Source organism: Arachis ipaensis, chromosome B3 (genome assembly GCF_059453495.1).
Source record: "Arachis ipaensis isolate K30076 ecotype BB chromosome B3, ASM5945349v1, whole genome shotgun sequence".
In the NCBI taxonomy this organism is placed as follows: domain Eukaryota; kingdom Viridiplantae; phylum Streptophyta; class Magnoliopsida; order Fabales; family Fabaceae; genus Arachis; species Arachis ipaensis.
The window spans coordinates 133,982,272-133,994,132 of NC_142438.1; the positions used below are offsets into that span (position 1 = coordinate 133,982,272).

Consider the following 11,861-nt stretch of genomic DNA (forward strand, 5'->3'; position numbering starts at 1 on the left):
GATGCATTTAATGGTCCAAGCAGGTCATGAATGCATATGTGGTTCACTGATATAAATGTATCACATCACATGCATTTGTTGAATAGAGAATACCTGAAGCAATCTTGTCTTCTCTCTAAGAGGAGTGTTATTAACTATAATCATGCATAGCTGGAACTGCCCAGATAGTATAATTCATCTGTAATCACTAAACATATTGAATTTATTTCAAAAAGATACATCAGCTGAATAACAATCGGCCATAAAGGAGAAAAACAATTAATAAATAATCACAATCTCACGTGATACAAGATTAATGGAAGCAGCCGACACATTACAAAATGGATAGTTTCCAGAACTAAATGACATTTTTATTTTAATAATTTTCAGGCAAAAAGTTTTTCTGTCCATTAAACTCTGAATCCATTCATGATAATTTAGTTGTCTGTTTCACATCTTTCCGAGAAGGTATACATGATCTTTACATAACATTACAATGAATTGATTGCTACTATACAATTTTCAGTAATGCATCTTACGTATCTACACAATGCATACAGGCCGGAATATTACCATTTTAACAGGATTTTACTGGGAATATAAATATAAGAGAAGCTATGATTCTCTTTTAGCAACTAAATTAACACACAAGGAATATGTAATATATGCAAAATAGAAAAAAATGGCAAATTATTGCAGAGGAGAAGAAATTGAAGAATCCATATTGACATCAGTGGAAAGTTGGTTTGAAAGTTGATGGTGGTTCTTGCTCTTCTCCAAAGATATCTGGTTGGTCATATAAGAAAAATAATCACTTCACACAATAGCATCAAGTTATCAACTTGAGTTGAGTAATTAGTAGGAATACTCCGAATAAATGAGAAAATTATGATAAAAACAAGGTTATAAGAATAAAAATGGATTGATCATCAAAACTTCCACTATAGGTTCGAAATGAAGATGATAAAAACTTCCACTAGATCCAAAAATGAAGATGATGGTACTGGAAATGTTCTAATATCCCATTAACCATCATACATAGAGACAACTAACCAGCTAAAGAAGCTTGTTAAGCATTTAGCAGCACAAAAGAAAGCAGTTGATTTTGACAGTAACATCCACTCAAGAATCACACAACTTATGTAGCAAAATAAAGAGGAAAATCACAAAACTTTATGTTATGTTACAGGGAACCTATAGCTTCGCTGTAGATACATTTAGAGTGAATGTTTATCAGTATCCATCAAATTCTAATAGAATCCTAAATCATCAGCAAACATTTTAAAATTCAAACCTTGACGATGTCCCTGGAAGGCTGGAACCGAGAACAAGTAACAATAATTATTCAAAACAAAATACATCTATCGACACCATTCTTGCTCAAAATTTGACCATAAGAAAAAACCAAATTATTTATTAGAGGTTTAAATGATGTCAATAGAACATGCAATTGAACTTATTTTAAAACATCGGTTACTCAAAAATGAATAAAAGGAACATGGTTGATTGAGCATGACTTGAGGTAATTTTGTGGCACGTTAACTTACCAAGAGAAGATCCTCATCTGTCCCAAAGGTTTTGCGAGCTTCTTCTAAGGACTTTGAAGATATCCTTTTATGCTTCCTGCATAATTTTTAGCGAATTTTAAATCTGTGATTTATAAAGTGAACAACAAACTCTTATTTTAGAATCAAAATCATAAAAATTTCACGGCAATAAGATAATCCCGTCAAACAACATGCAAAAAAAAGGGCTTGTCTTATCAGTGCAAGTTGTTCAAGAATTTCTACTTTTCATGAAGATCAGTGTCATTTGTTTTTGTTGCCCCTTGCTAATTCGGCAAATTCAGCCACAGTATCATGAATATAATCTTCAAGTTGTAGCTTAGATCTATGAGCACACAAATTCACTATGAATATTTTACATGGATGGTTTTTCTCATCCAAGTTTATGCATTAAATGACATGAGTTAGGGATCCAAATAATAACTGTTGATAATACAGGGATCTTAATAAGCATAAAATATTATTGTGCAGAGAAAAAATAAAAGCCATTAATATAATACAAGATATTCTGCAGATAATCGTGAGAAAAAAGGGGGGTTACTTAGAGCTGGCAGGATCTCTAATCTCAAACATATCTGCTCCAGCATCATAGCCACATATCAAAACATAGTGACCTGTGGATGGAATTTTTTAATTCAGTAATTAACTTAACAAATTGAATAATAGAAATAGGATATTGTGATAATGAAATATACTGCTTTCACATAATACTAAAATAATGTCAACTCTCATTCATGATTTTAAACAAGTAGAACCTTGAAATTTACTGATTAGAACTTTAGAAGATCTGCAGATACAGCTGTTTCTAGTATAAGCGCCTAACATAGCATAATAATGCGTAAAATATATACATATTACATCAGCTACCCTGCTTAAGTACAAACTAGTCTTACACATCCTATAGGAGTCTTCACTATACCTATAGATGAGCCTTAAGAACACACTAGGTGTATGTATTATATTTCCATATATAGAATATATAGCTATTATAGTGAGTAAAATCTGGGTAGATATCACACTACAATATCTGTAACTTGGTATTTAAAACCACTGAATTAGATAAAAAAATCTGTCCTAGATACCTGTACTTTTACCTATATATTGTATGAAAGAAATAGTAAAGGGAATCTCGCCATTCAAATCAGACTTTGATATTGGGTGCACTTTAGTATCCAAGAACCTATGACATAAAGCATTCTTTTTTGCAAATAATATAGTCCTAGTTGAGAAGTCGGGAGGGGCAATGAATTAAAAGCTCTAGTAGAGACAAGTTTTAGAAGCACATTAAAATGTAGGTTCAACAAGAGGCATCCTAATTCTAGCTTAGCAGTGAAAATTGAGGATTATACCATACTCCCAGGCATACAGTTTAAGCTCCTAGGGTTCATCATCAAAATGATGGGAAAAGGAGAAAAGATGTAAACCATAGGATTCAACATAGGTGGATGAAATATTGAGAAGTGCTTCAAGCTTTATATCTGACAGTAAGCTTTAAATGTAGCAACATTGATATTTCGAGGACTGAATATTAGATGGTAAAATACCATCTAGAAGATAACTAAACACTGAAGATGTTAAATATTTACATAAAATAAATGCTAGTTACATGTGTAGGAGACACGAATGCTGGCAACTTCAACAGAAACAATACATTGAAAATGCACACAAGTAATGCAAAGCTGGAATTTCAGTGCTCACCAGTATAGCCAGGGTTATTGCTGGAAACTTCAGGAACATGAACATCATCTTGCAATACATGACTAAAACAGAAACTTTTCAGAAGAAGATTGAATTGCACTTCTCCAGCGAGAATAATGACATGATCAAGGAAGAAGTTATAAACAAAAAACATGTGTTATAATGCAATTGGAGTGACAAATTTCTTCTAAAAAGGATGGTATCAAATGAATAAACGTGGTGTACCACAGGCACTATGTAAAAAGTTGGTAAGAACGTGGAGTATGCCAATGTTGAAAAGCTATCATCAATTAAGTATTGAGGCCAAAAAAGAACAGAACATATAAGAAGAAAACCTGTACCTCAATTTGCTTTGGTCAACTAATGCAATAGCAATATATTTCCCTGACAATATGAGAATGGAAATCTCTCTTCCACTAATTGATCTACACTGCAAAACGATAGAAAGGTTTGCTGACTAAATATTATAAATAAATGACAAAGTTGCTAGTGAATAAAATGTATCTAGTTGTTAGTTTCCTCAAGTCCAACAAATCTGGCAGAACACACAACTTTATTTTTTATCCCTTTTTTGTGATAAAAACACCACTTTCATTTTCCTATTCTTATTAAAAGTGCAACTAATTTTCCACCATTTAATTAGTTCTTATTAAAATCTAAGTATAACAATAAACCATTAATAGAAATAAATGATCCTAAACTTCTTTTCTTCTCCAATAGGAGTGAATCACAGAAATTCTCTTAAAACCGAAACTGAAGGGATCCAGTAAAAACAAGGACAACAGACCTGTATGTCAATTCCAGACTCCACTGCTTTTTGAAATAACATATCTACTCTGACTAGATCATTAGGCAATTCCTCCTACAAACATTTATCACAAGTTTCAAAGAGGCATTTAGTCAAGCGTGGAAACATTTTAGGCAAAACAAGTCCACCTTGCTGTCAAACTTAACTATATAGCATTCAATGGTGTAATTCAAGACAATGTAAGCTTTGATAAATTTATTGTAGTACTGGTATATTTTAACTCATATCCCAATCACTATCAAAGAAAAGCTCATCTCTTAAATTCATCTTACTACAAAGACTTAAGTGCACAAAGATAAAATTAGGATAAAAGCTCATTATTTGTCCCTCAAATTTTTGGAATATCAACATGCTCTTGAAAAGATTATAACAAGTGGTCCTCAAATAGAAGTAATTAGTCCAGGAGTTACTGCAGGACGGCCAAAAAAAAATCACTCTAGGATCAAGTGAATCTCTGGAAAATTAAACTGATATTTGGAAAACTATTCATAAGCTGGGATTTATTCAAAATAAAGAGCATGAAACTACTTTATTGAGCCAGAGAATCACCTTGTAAAAGGATTCAACAGAATAGTTTGGGTTTGCACCAAATGTTACAGTGAAATAGGAAAATGCAACAGAAAATCTCTGCAACAAATATGCCAAATCAACTGTCCAGATACTGCAGAAACAATGTTCAAAGGAAAGGCATTTAGTTTAGTATGATCATCAGCAAATGGAAACTTCAATTTTGAATAACAGAACCCGACACAAAAATGAAATACAATTTTTATATTTCTATGTATCTAGTCTAGAAAATGTATGTATCTAGGCATAGACCATTTGGTCACAGACTCACAGGTTGGTCCAAAAGGTAATGTGAATATACTAAGAAATCCTGCACCTGATAAACATTCTAAGATTTTCAATGGTCTTCAATTGGACAGAGCAAAGGGAAGGAGAGGAAGACTAGAAAGGTACTTGTATAGGCATAATCCTATGGTGCACACTCTCAACTTTGTGTTGAATATACAGTGAGTCCAACATATAGTTGTGTGTGCCTACTATAGACAGTTTACCCTGTTAAAAAATCACAATTTTACTTCCTTCAGTAGACATACTCATGTTTATACATCATCTAGGACTACAAGCATTTCACATAACATAGCAACTAGGAGTTTCAAGCTTCTTATAGTGGGAAAGACCTATTAGTGCAGCATAGCTCAGCCAGGGCTTGAATATCACGGTCGTTAACACCAATAGTTTTCAAAACCATCGAGACACAAGCAAGGCCACAATCCCATGTATATATTTGGTTTACATGTGGTACCTATAAGCAGACAAAATCAACGGTAAAATAATAGCAGTCTGATAGACAAAGAAAAAGATATCAGCCAGAATCACATGCACTTACATCAACAAAGAGCGAGCGGCGTAAGGAGGGAAGATGGGACTCTATGTTATTGTTACTTGATGAATGCTGAAACAAGTAGGGATCTATGGCACTCAAATTATCTCCTTTCAATTCTCTTTCATCTTCTGTCTTAAGAATCTTGTTGAATAACAGGTATAAGGGCCACATCAGTGACCAAATTGATTGAGTAGAATGTTTACTGTGAAACAGAAGTTCAGGACATGAACAGAAACAGAGTTCAAAGGGAGTTTTGGGGATCCTTGTTGCGTGTGTTCACTCTCAACCAAACCAAAAGAAATGCAATATATATGCCACCTACAGCAGCTTTTGACATAAAACTGATTAGAAGGCAAGCACAGAATTCTTCAATTTCCTTCTAGCTAGTACTTAGGATCTAAACTTTTCCAAACCGCAACACCTAACAATGCTGGATTTGAACAATAGAAGGTTTGACTTTTCATTAAGTAAACATTCTCCTTTTTCACAAATTCAGAGATCAATGTAAATTTCCAAACATTATTCATTATTTATCCTATATCATTCTTGAAATTTATAGATTAAAAACCTAACCATCTCCAATGCGAATTGCATAAAATCAAGGAAAATGATTCAAAACACGATCAACGAAAGAAGATGAACGTACAGGAGAAAGAGAAAAAGGAAAAAGGTGCTGGAGCGTTGAAGAAGGCGCGTGATGGTGAAGGTACAGGTAAAAGCAGCTCCAGCTATTTGAATGCTTCTTCGTCTCTCTCAATCAATCCTTTTTTTATCATTTCTTCATATATATCCCTTTCTTTCTCTCTTTTATTTCCCCCTTCCTCCTTTCTCTTCTAGATTTCATTAATTTTACACTAAACACCAACATTAATGTGTAACGAATTTTATTTTTAAATTTTATTACACGTTTAGAAATTGCAATCCAATTCAATTGCGTTGCAAATATTTTGGTAATATTTTAAGTTCGGAAAGTTAAAATTGATTCTTCTTTTTTTCGGTGTTAAATCATACTGTAGCTGATTAAATTAGTAACATTATTATGTGTACCTAAAGTAAGAGGGTGGTTTAATGGCCAAGAAGGATAGCTCAAATGACATAGTCTCCTCATACTTAATTAAGAGGTCGTGTGTTTGAGCCTCTATATTTTTAGTAAAAAAAAAAGAAGTTGGTTTAATGAATGAGCTATAACTAAAATGATATAATTTTTTTATTTTTGTTAAGAGATTTTAGATTCAAATTTAACTCTTAAATTTAGAAAAAAAAAATGTTAGTTTAACCATGTAATGCATAAGTCCATTTACATGTATTCAGATTCAAAATGAAAATATTCAATTCAATAATAATGGTTCTTTTTTAATGTTTTATTTTGGGCTATGATATACGAATGCTAATGCAGATTTGGAATATGATGCGATACGAAATATGTTGATATGCGAATTTTAAAATTTTATAAGATACGAAAATATGCATACATATAAAATATAAAATATTTTTTAAACAAGTCGTAATGATATTTTAATATTTTATTGATATTAAAATATAAATTTATTTTTTAATTATTTGTAATGTCTTATTTTAATTTTATAAAATATTTTTTATTTTAATATATAATAATATATACTATAATATTATTTTTAAATTTATTTTAAGAATATATGTTAAGAATAAGATTGAACACGTTGAAACGTAATAATATTTAAATATGTCTAACTATATCTAAATAAAACTTTTATTTTTTATTAAAATACGATTAGACACAACACCTATCAGACAAATATCGATAAAACATATTCGACACAGACACAGTCATTTATACAAAATATCGGTGCTTCATAAATTATGGGATTTCTGTTTATCTGATATGAAGTAAGGTAAAATTCGTCGAGCTTTGTATGAATCGATTTAGGTCAATATAAATTTTTTTTTTTTGAGAAATATTTACATTTTTTAAAATATAAATATTTTACTCCATATTTGTTAAATTAAAAATATAAATATTTTATGAATATATTTTTTTTGAAGGTAAAATATAATCTAATATATTAATAGATATCTATATTTATTTTTACTTTTTATTATATTTATATTTGTCAAAATTATTTTAAATGTTTTGAAAACAAATTTACTAAATATAATTATTTTTGTATCTTACCTTATATTTACTAAATGTTACTTATATTTTTATTTATCAAATATAATCGCTATATCTTTTCAAAAAATTAACTTTAATAAACTAATTTTAGAAAACAAAAACTTTTCAAATCAGAGCTTAATAGTGTAAAAGCCCCTCAGAAAATCGTTTCATATATTCAGTTATAAAATATTACGTCAATATAATTCTATTTTTATACCAATTAATTATTTTAGAAAAACTGTGAATATTTGAATGCAATTGATTGTTTTGTTTCGGATTGAAAGTAAGTCAATATTTAATTTTTTTTTTCTAAAATCGTCCTGACAGGCTGTGGAAGATAATTTGGTATGACTTCTTGACTTCTTGTTGTTGCTGCAAGTTTCTACCACCTTCTGACAGTCTGACTAGGTATGGATAAGGATTTTTATTATGATGCATGATAAGGTGTTTATATTATAATATATACAAAATTTTAACCATTATTGTTAAAATTAAAATTGTTATAAAATAAATAAATAAGAAAGAGAAAATAAATATAAAATAAAGAGGTGTAAATAAATAACACTAGTATTAATATTCACTACAATTAATATCTCAATATAATAGAAATGATTCATATATATATTTTTAATATATGTAGTAATGTATATATAAAAGAGAGAGAAGACAGTGTTTGAGAGTATAAAAGAGAGGAAGAGAATTGTTATTGATTGTGTGCAATCTTTTTGTCTCAATTCATATTTTTATAGGCGTACAAAATATATTTTTCAAACTTCATTAAGTTTGTTTCATTTTAAGAACTTGTTTCTTTCAACAAAGGGAAAATGAGCCTCTCATAAATAGACATCTATTTTTATCTATCATCGTCACAACACTCTTCCTTAAATGTTCATTTATGATTATGCCTCATTAAAATCTTACTAAAGAAAAACCCAATGAAAAAAATTGGGTGAAGGAAAAAGAGTACAAAATCCTTTGTGATGGGGATTGCTTCATTAAAAACCTTGTCAAGAAAAATCCAATAGAAAAAAACCTGACCAAGAAAAAAAGAGTACAGTCTCTCCCTCTTGTCGACATTATTTAATATCTCAAAATCGGCGCATCCCAATCTGATGTACCAATCTTTTAAATGAGAATTTTGAGAGTGACTTTGTAAATAAATCTGTCAGATTATCATTTGAATGGATCTATTGGACATCAATTGTCCCTTGATTTTAAAGATCATGAGTGAAGAAGAATTTGGGAGAGATATGCTTTGTTCTATCACATTTGATATATTCACCTTTAAGTTGAGCAATGCATGTTGTATTATCTTCAAACAGAACAGTTTGAACTATCTTATGATCAATCAGTCCACATGATGACAGAATATATTGAATCAAACTCTTGAGCCAAAAATACTCGCGACTTGCTTCATATATCGCTAGTATTTTAGCATGATTAGAGCATGGTTCTGAAAACCGAACCGGACCGGCCGGTTCAACCGGAATAATCGGGAACCGGTCATCTAGCCGGTCCGGGTAACATCAAAAACCGCCTGGCAAAAAACCGGTGAAAAAACCGATCGAACCGGCGGTTAATCGGTGAACCGGAAGAACCGTCCGGTTTTTTAACGGTTTTTGGTTTGAAGGCTGAAATGCTAAACGACGTCGTTTTGGATTAAAAAAAAAAAAAGGGGAAAACGCGTAAAAATCGAAGGAAGCCCTAGTCAGTTTCCAGTCTCCAGTCCTTCTCCCATCTCCTTCTTTCTCCCGAAACCAAAACGGAAACCCTAGCCTCACCGCCGATCGTCGAAAGCCGCAAGGAGTGAGTCACCGCCGCCGTCCGTCGCAGTCAGGGGAAGCACAGAAGCCTCTCCTCCCAACCCCTAGATCCCCTTCACCAGTTCTCCCAGCCCTAGCCTCACTGCCATATCACCTCCGCCGTCTCAACTACTCGAAGCTGCCGTCCCTACTGCATCTCGTCTCGCGTGCTTCCTCCGTCGCGCAGCCGCTGTTCCGCTGCGCCGGCTCTGCTCCTCTGCTCTAGTTCCGCCACGCACCACCCTCCTGGGCTCCAGTTCCGTGGCGGTCCAGGCCACCTCTTCTCCAGTTCCGCGGTGGTCCAGGCCACCTCTTCTCTAGTTCTGCCGCGTCCAGCCTTCCGTCGTGCTCCCTCACCTCTGTTCTCTAGAAGAGAAGGTATTTTTTTTACTGTAATTGTTGTTTTAATTTTTCTTCTTCAATTATTGTTGTTATCACTGTGGTCTAGGATTGTTGATGATATTCTTGATTCTGTTATGCTGTTGTTGGTCGCCACCCACAACCATCGACAGCAGCCGACGACCACCGGCCGAGCCCGCCTCCTTCTGAATTTGGTAAGACTCTGTTCTTTCACCTATGCTTCTTGATTTTGATTTTCTGAGGTTCTGATCTTGTTCTGTGAGCTCGCCTGTTCTATGCTTGATTTTGGATTTTGATTTTCTGAGGTTCTGTGAGCTCGCCTGTTCTATGCTGCCTTTATGATTTTGGATTTTGATTTTCTGAAGTTCTGTGAGCTCGCCTATTCTATGCTGCCTTCTTGATTTTCAGGATTGATGTTTTTTATTTTGAATATGTTTTGCATTGCTGCTTCTGTTAGCTCGCTGCTTCATGAATCATGATGAATATTTTTTGCTGCTTCTGGTAGCTGCTTCTGTTTTGCATTGCTGCTTCTGTTACCTGCTTCTGTTTTGCATTGCTGCTTCTGTTATGGGATTGATATTCTGAATTGCTGCTGCTTGTTTGAGTTAATTTTGTTGATGGTTAGTTTCTGAATTGCTGCTTTTTGTTTGAGTTAATTGTGTTTGAGTTAGTATAATACTATTGTTTGAGACTAATTGATTATGGAGGTTGATTTGGTTGAATTTGTGTAAATTGTGTTGTTTTGTTTTGTTTTGTTTGGATGGTGCAGGCTGAAATTCAAGGAGCATATGCAGTACTGGAGTAGATAAGCAAGCTTGCCAAGGTTCAGAAAAAGGTCTCTGAAGTTAAGGGTGTCATGATCTAGAATATTGAAAAGGCTGTAGAAACGTGAGAACTTTGTTTCAATTAGATATGCAGTTTTATTTTTCCCATAGTATCTATTGATTTGCCAGATTTGGTTTTGAAACTTTAATCAAAATAAAATAGGAAATTTAGTTTTGCATGTAGCTTAGCCAACTAATTTAGAAAAAAAGGAAGCCTTTGGAGGAACAGGGCCAGGTGGAGCAAGAAATATTGCAATTATTTGTTGATGGTTAGTTTCTGAATTGCTGCTTTTTGTTTGAGTTAATTTTGTTTGAGTTAGTATAATACTATTGTTTGAGACTAATTGATATTATAGCTTAGCCAATCATTTTTTAGTATAATACTATTGTTTGAGTTAGTATAATACTATTGTTTGAGACTAATTTGGTATATTTAAAATTATATATTGAATTTTTATATAATTTTAGTGTATATTTAATTAAACCAGTTCGATCACGGTTCGACCCCGGTTGGACCATTGAACCAGTTGCTTGACCGGTTCAATGACCGGTCCGGTTTTCATAACCTTGGATTAGAAGATGTTGCTGCAATCATCTGTTTCGTAGACCTCCATGATATAACTGTACCACCATATATGAATAGGTATCATGTTTAAGATCTTCCTTTGTGTATTAGACAGGTATCCTGCATCTGCATAGCCAACTAGTTGTGACTTAAATTCATATGGATAAAATAATTCCATATCAATCGTTCCATGAAAATATCGAAAGACTTGTTTGATTCCATTTTAATGTCTTCTGGTTGGAGAGGAACTATACCTTACTAGTAAATTCACCGCAAATGATATGTCAGGTCATGTATTATTAGCAAGATACATTAGTGCTCTAATGGCACTAAGATATGGTACTTCAAGACCAAGTATATCTTTATTTTCTTCTTTAGGACAGAATTGATCTTTTTTCATATCTAAAGACCTTACGATCATTGGAGTACTTAATGGATGTGACTTATCTATATAAAATCTCTTCAATATTTTTTTTTTTGTGTATGTTGTTTGATGAATAGATATCTCATTTTTTGTATGTTCGATCTGTAGACCGAGACAAAAATTAGTCTTTCCAAAATCTTTCATCTCAAGCTATTCTTTTAGAGCTTTTATAATTGTTGGAATCTCTTTAGGGGTTCCAATGATATTTAAATCATCAATGTAATAATGAATCCAAATGTAGATTTCTTTATGAAAACACATGGGTAGATATCATCATTCTTGAATCCATTTTTGGCCAGATACTCAGTAAGA

General features: G+C 32.6%; 1 protein-coding gene across 2 annotated transcripts; it reads right to left on the minus strand.

Moving 5' to 3' along the window:
* Positions 1-377: 377 nt before the first annotated feature.
* GC1 (guanylyl cyclase 1) lies at positions 378-6,279 on the minus strand. 2 transcript variants are annotated; one of them, XM_016334507.3, is made up of 10 exons: positions 6,087-6,279; positions 5,444-5,767; positions 5,235-5,359; positions 4,600-4,711; positions 4,030-4,104; positions 3,584-3,672; positions 3,243-3,304; positions 2,086-2,158; positions 1,527-1,602; positions 378-765 (listed from the first exon to the last, which is right to left on the minus strand). In XM_016334507.3, the coding sequence occupies exons 2-10, from the start codon at positions 5,609-5,611 to the stop codon at positions 670-672; spliced, it is 876 nt and encodes a 291-aa protein (XP_016189993.1). In that variant the 5' UTR covers positions 5,612-5,767; positions 6,087-6,279; the 3' UTR covers positions 378-669. The 2 variants fall into 2 exon arrangements, with proteins under 2 accessions (XP_016189993.1, XP_016189994.1); XM_016334508.3 differs by having other exon boundaries at positions 5,444-5,758; positions 6,087-6,262.
* Positions 6,280-11,861: the final 5,582 nt, after the last annotated feature.

What these genes read in the sequence shown, in the direction of transcription:
- GC1 (XM_016334507.3), bottom strand. Translation starts at nt 5,611, where the DNA reads ATGTGGCCCTTATACCTGTTATTCAACAAGATTCTTAAGACAGAAGAT. An exon ending in GTTGACCAAAGCAAATTGAG is followed by an intron (nt 3,305 to 3,583) that starts GTACAGGTTTTC and finishes TTTCTGTTTTAG; the next exon opens with TCATGTATTGCAAGATGATG. An exon ending in CAATAACCCTGGCTATACTG is followed by an intron (nt 2,159 to 3,242) that starts GTGAGCACTGAA and finishes TTCCATCCACAG; the next exon opens with GTCACTATGTTTTGATATGT.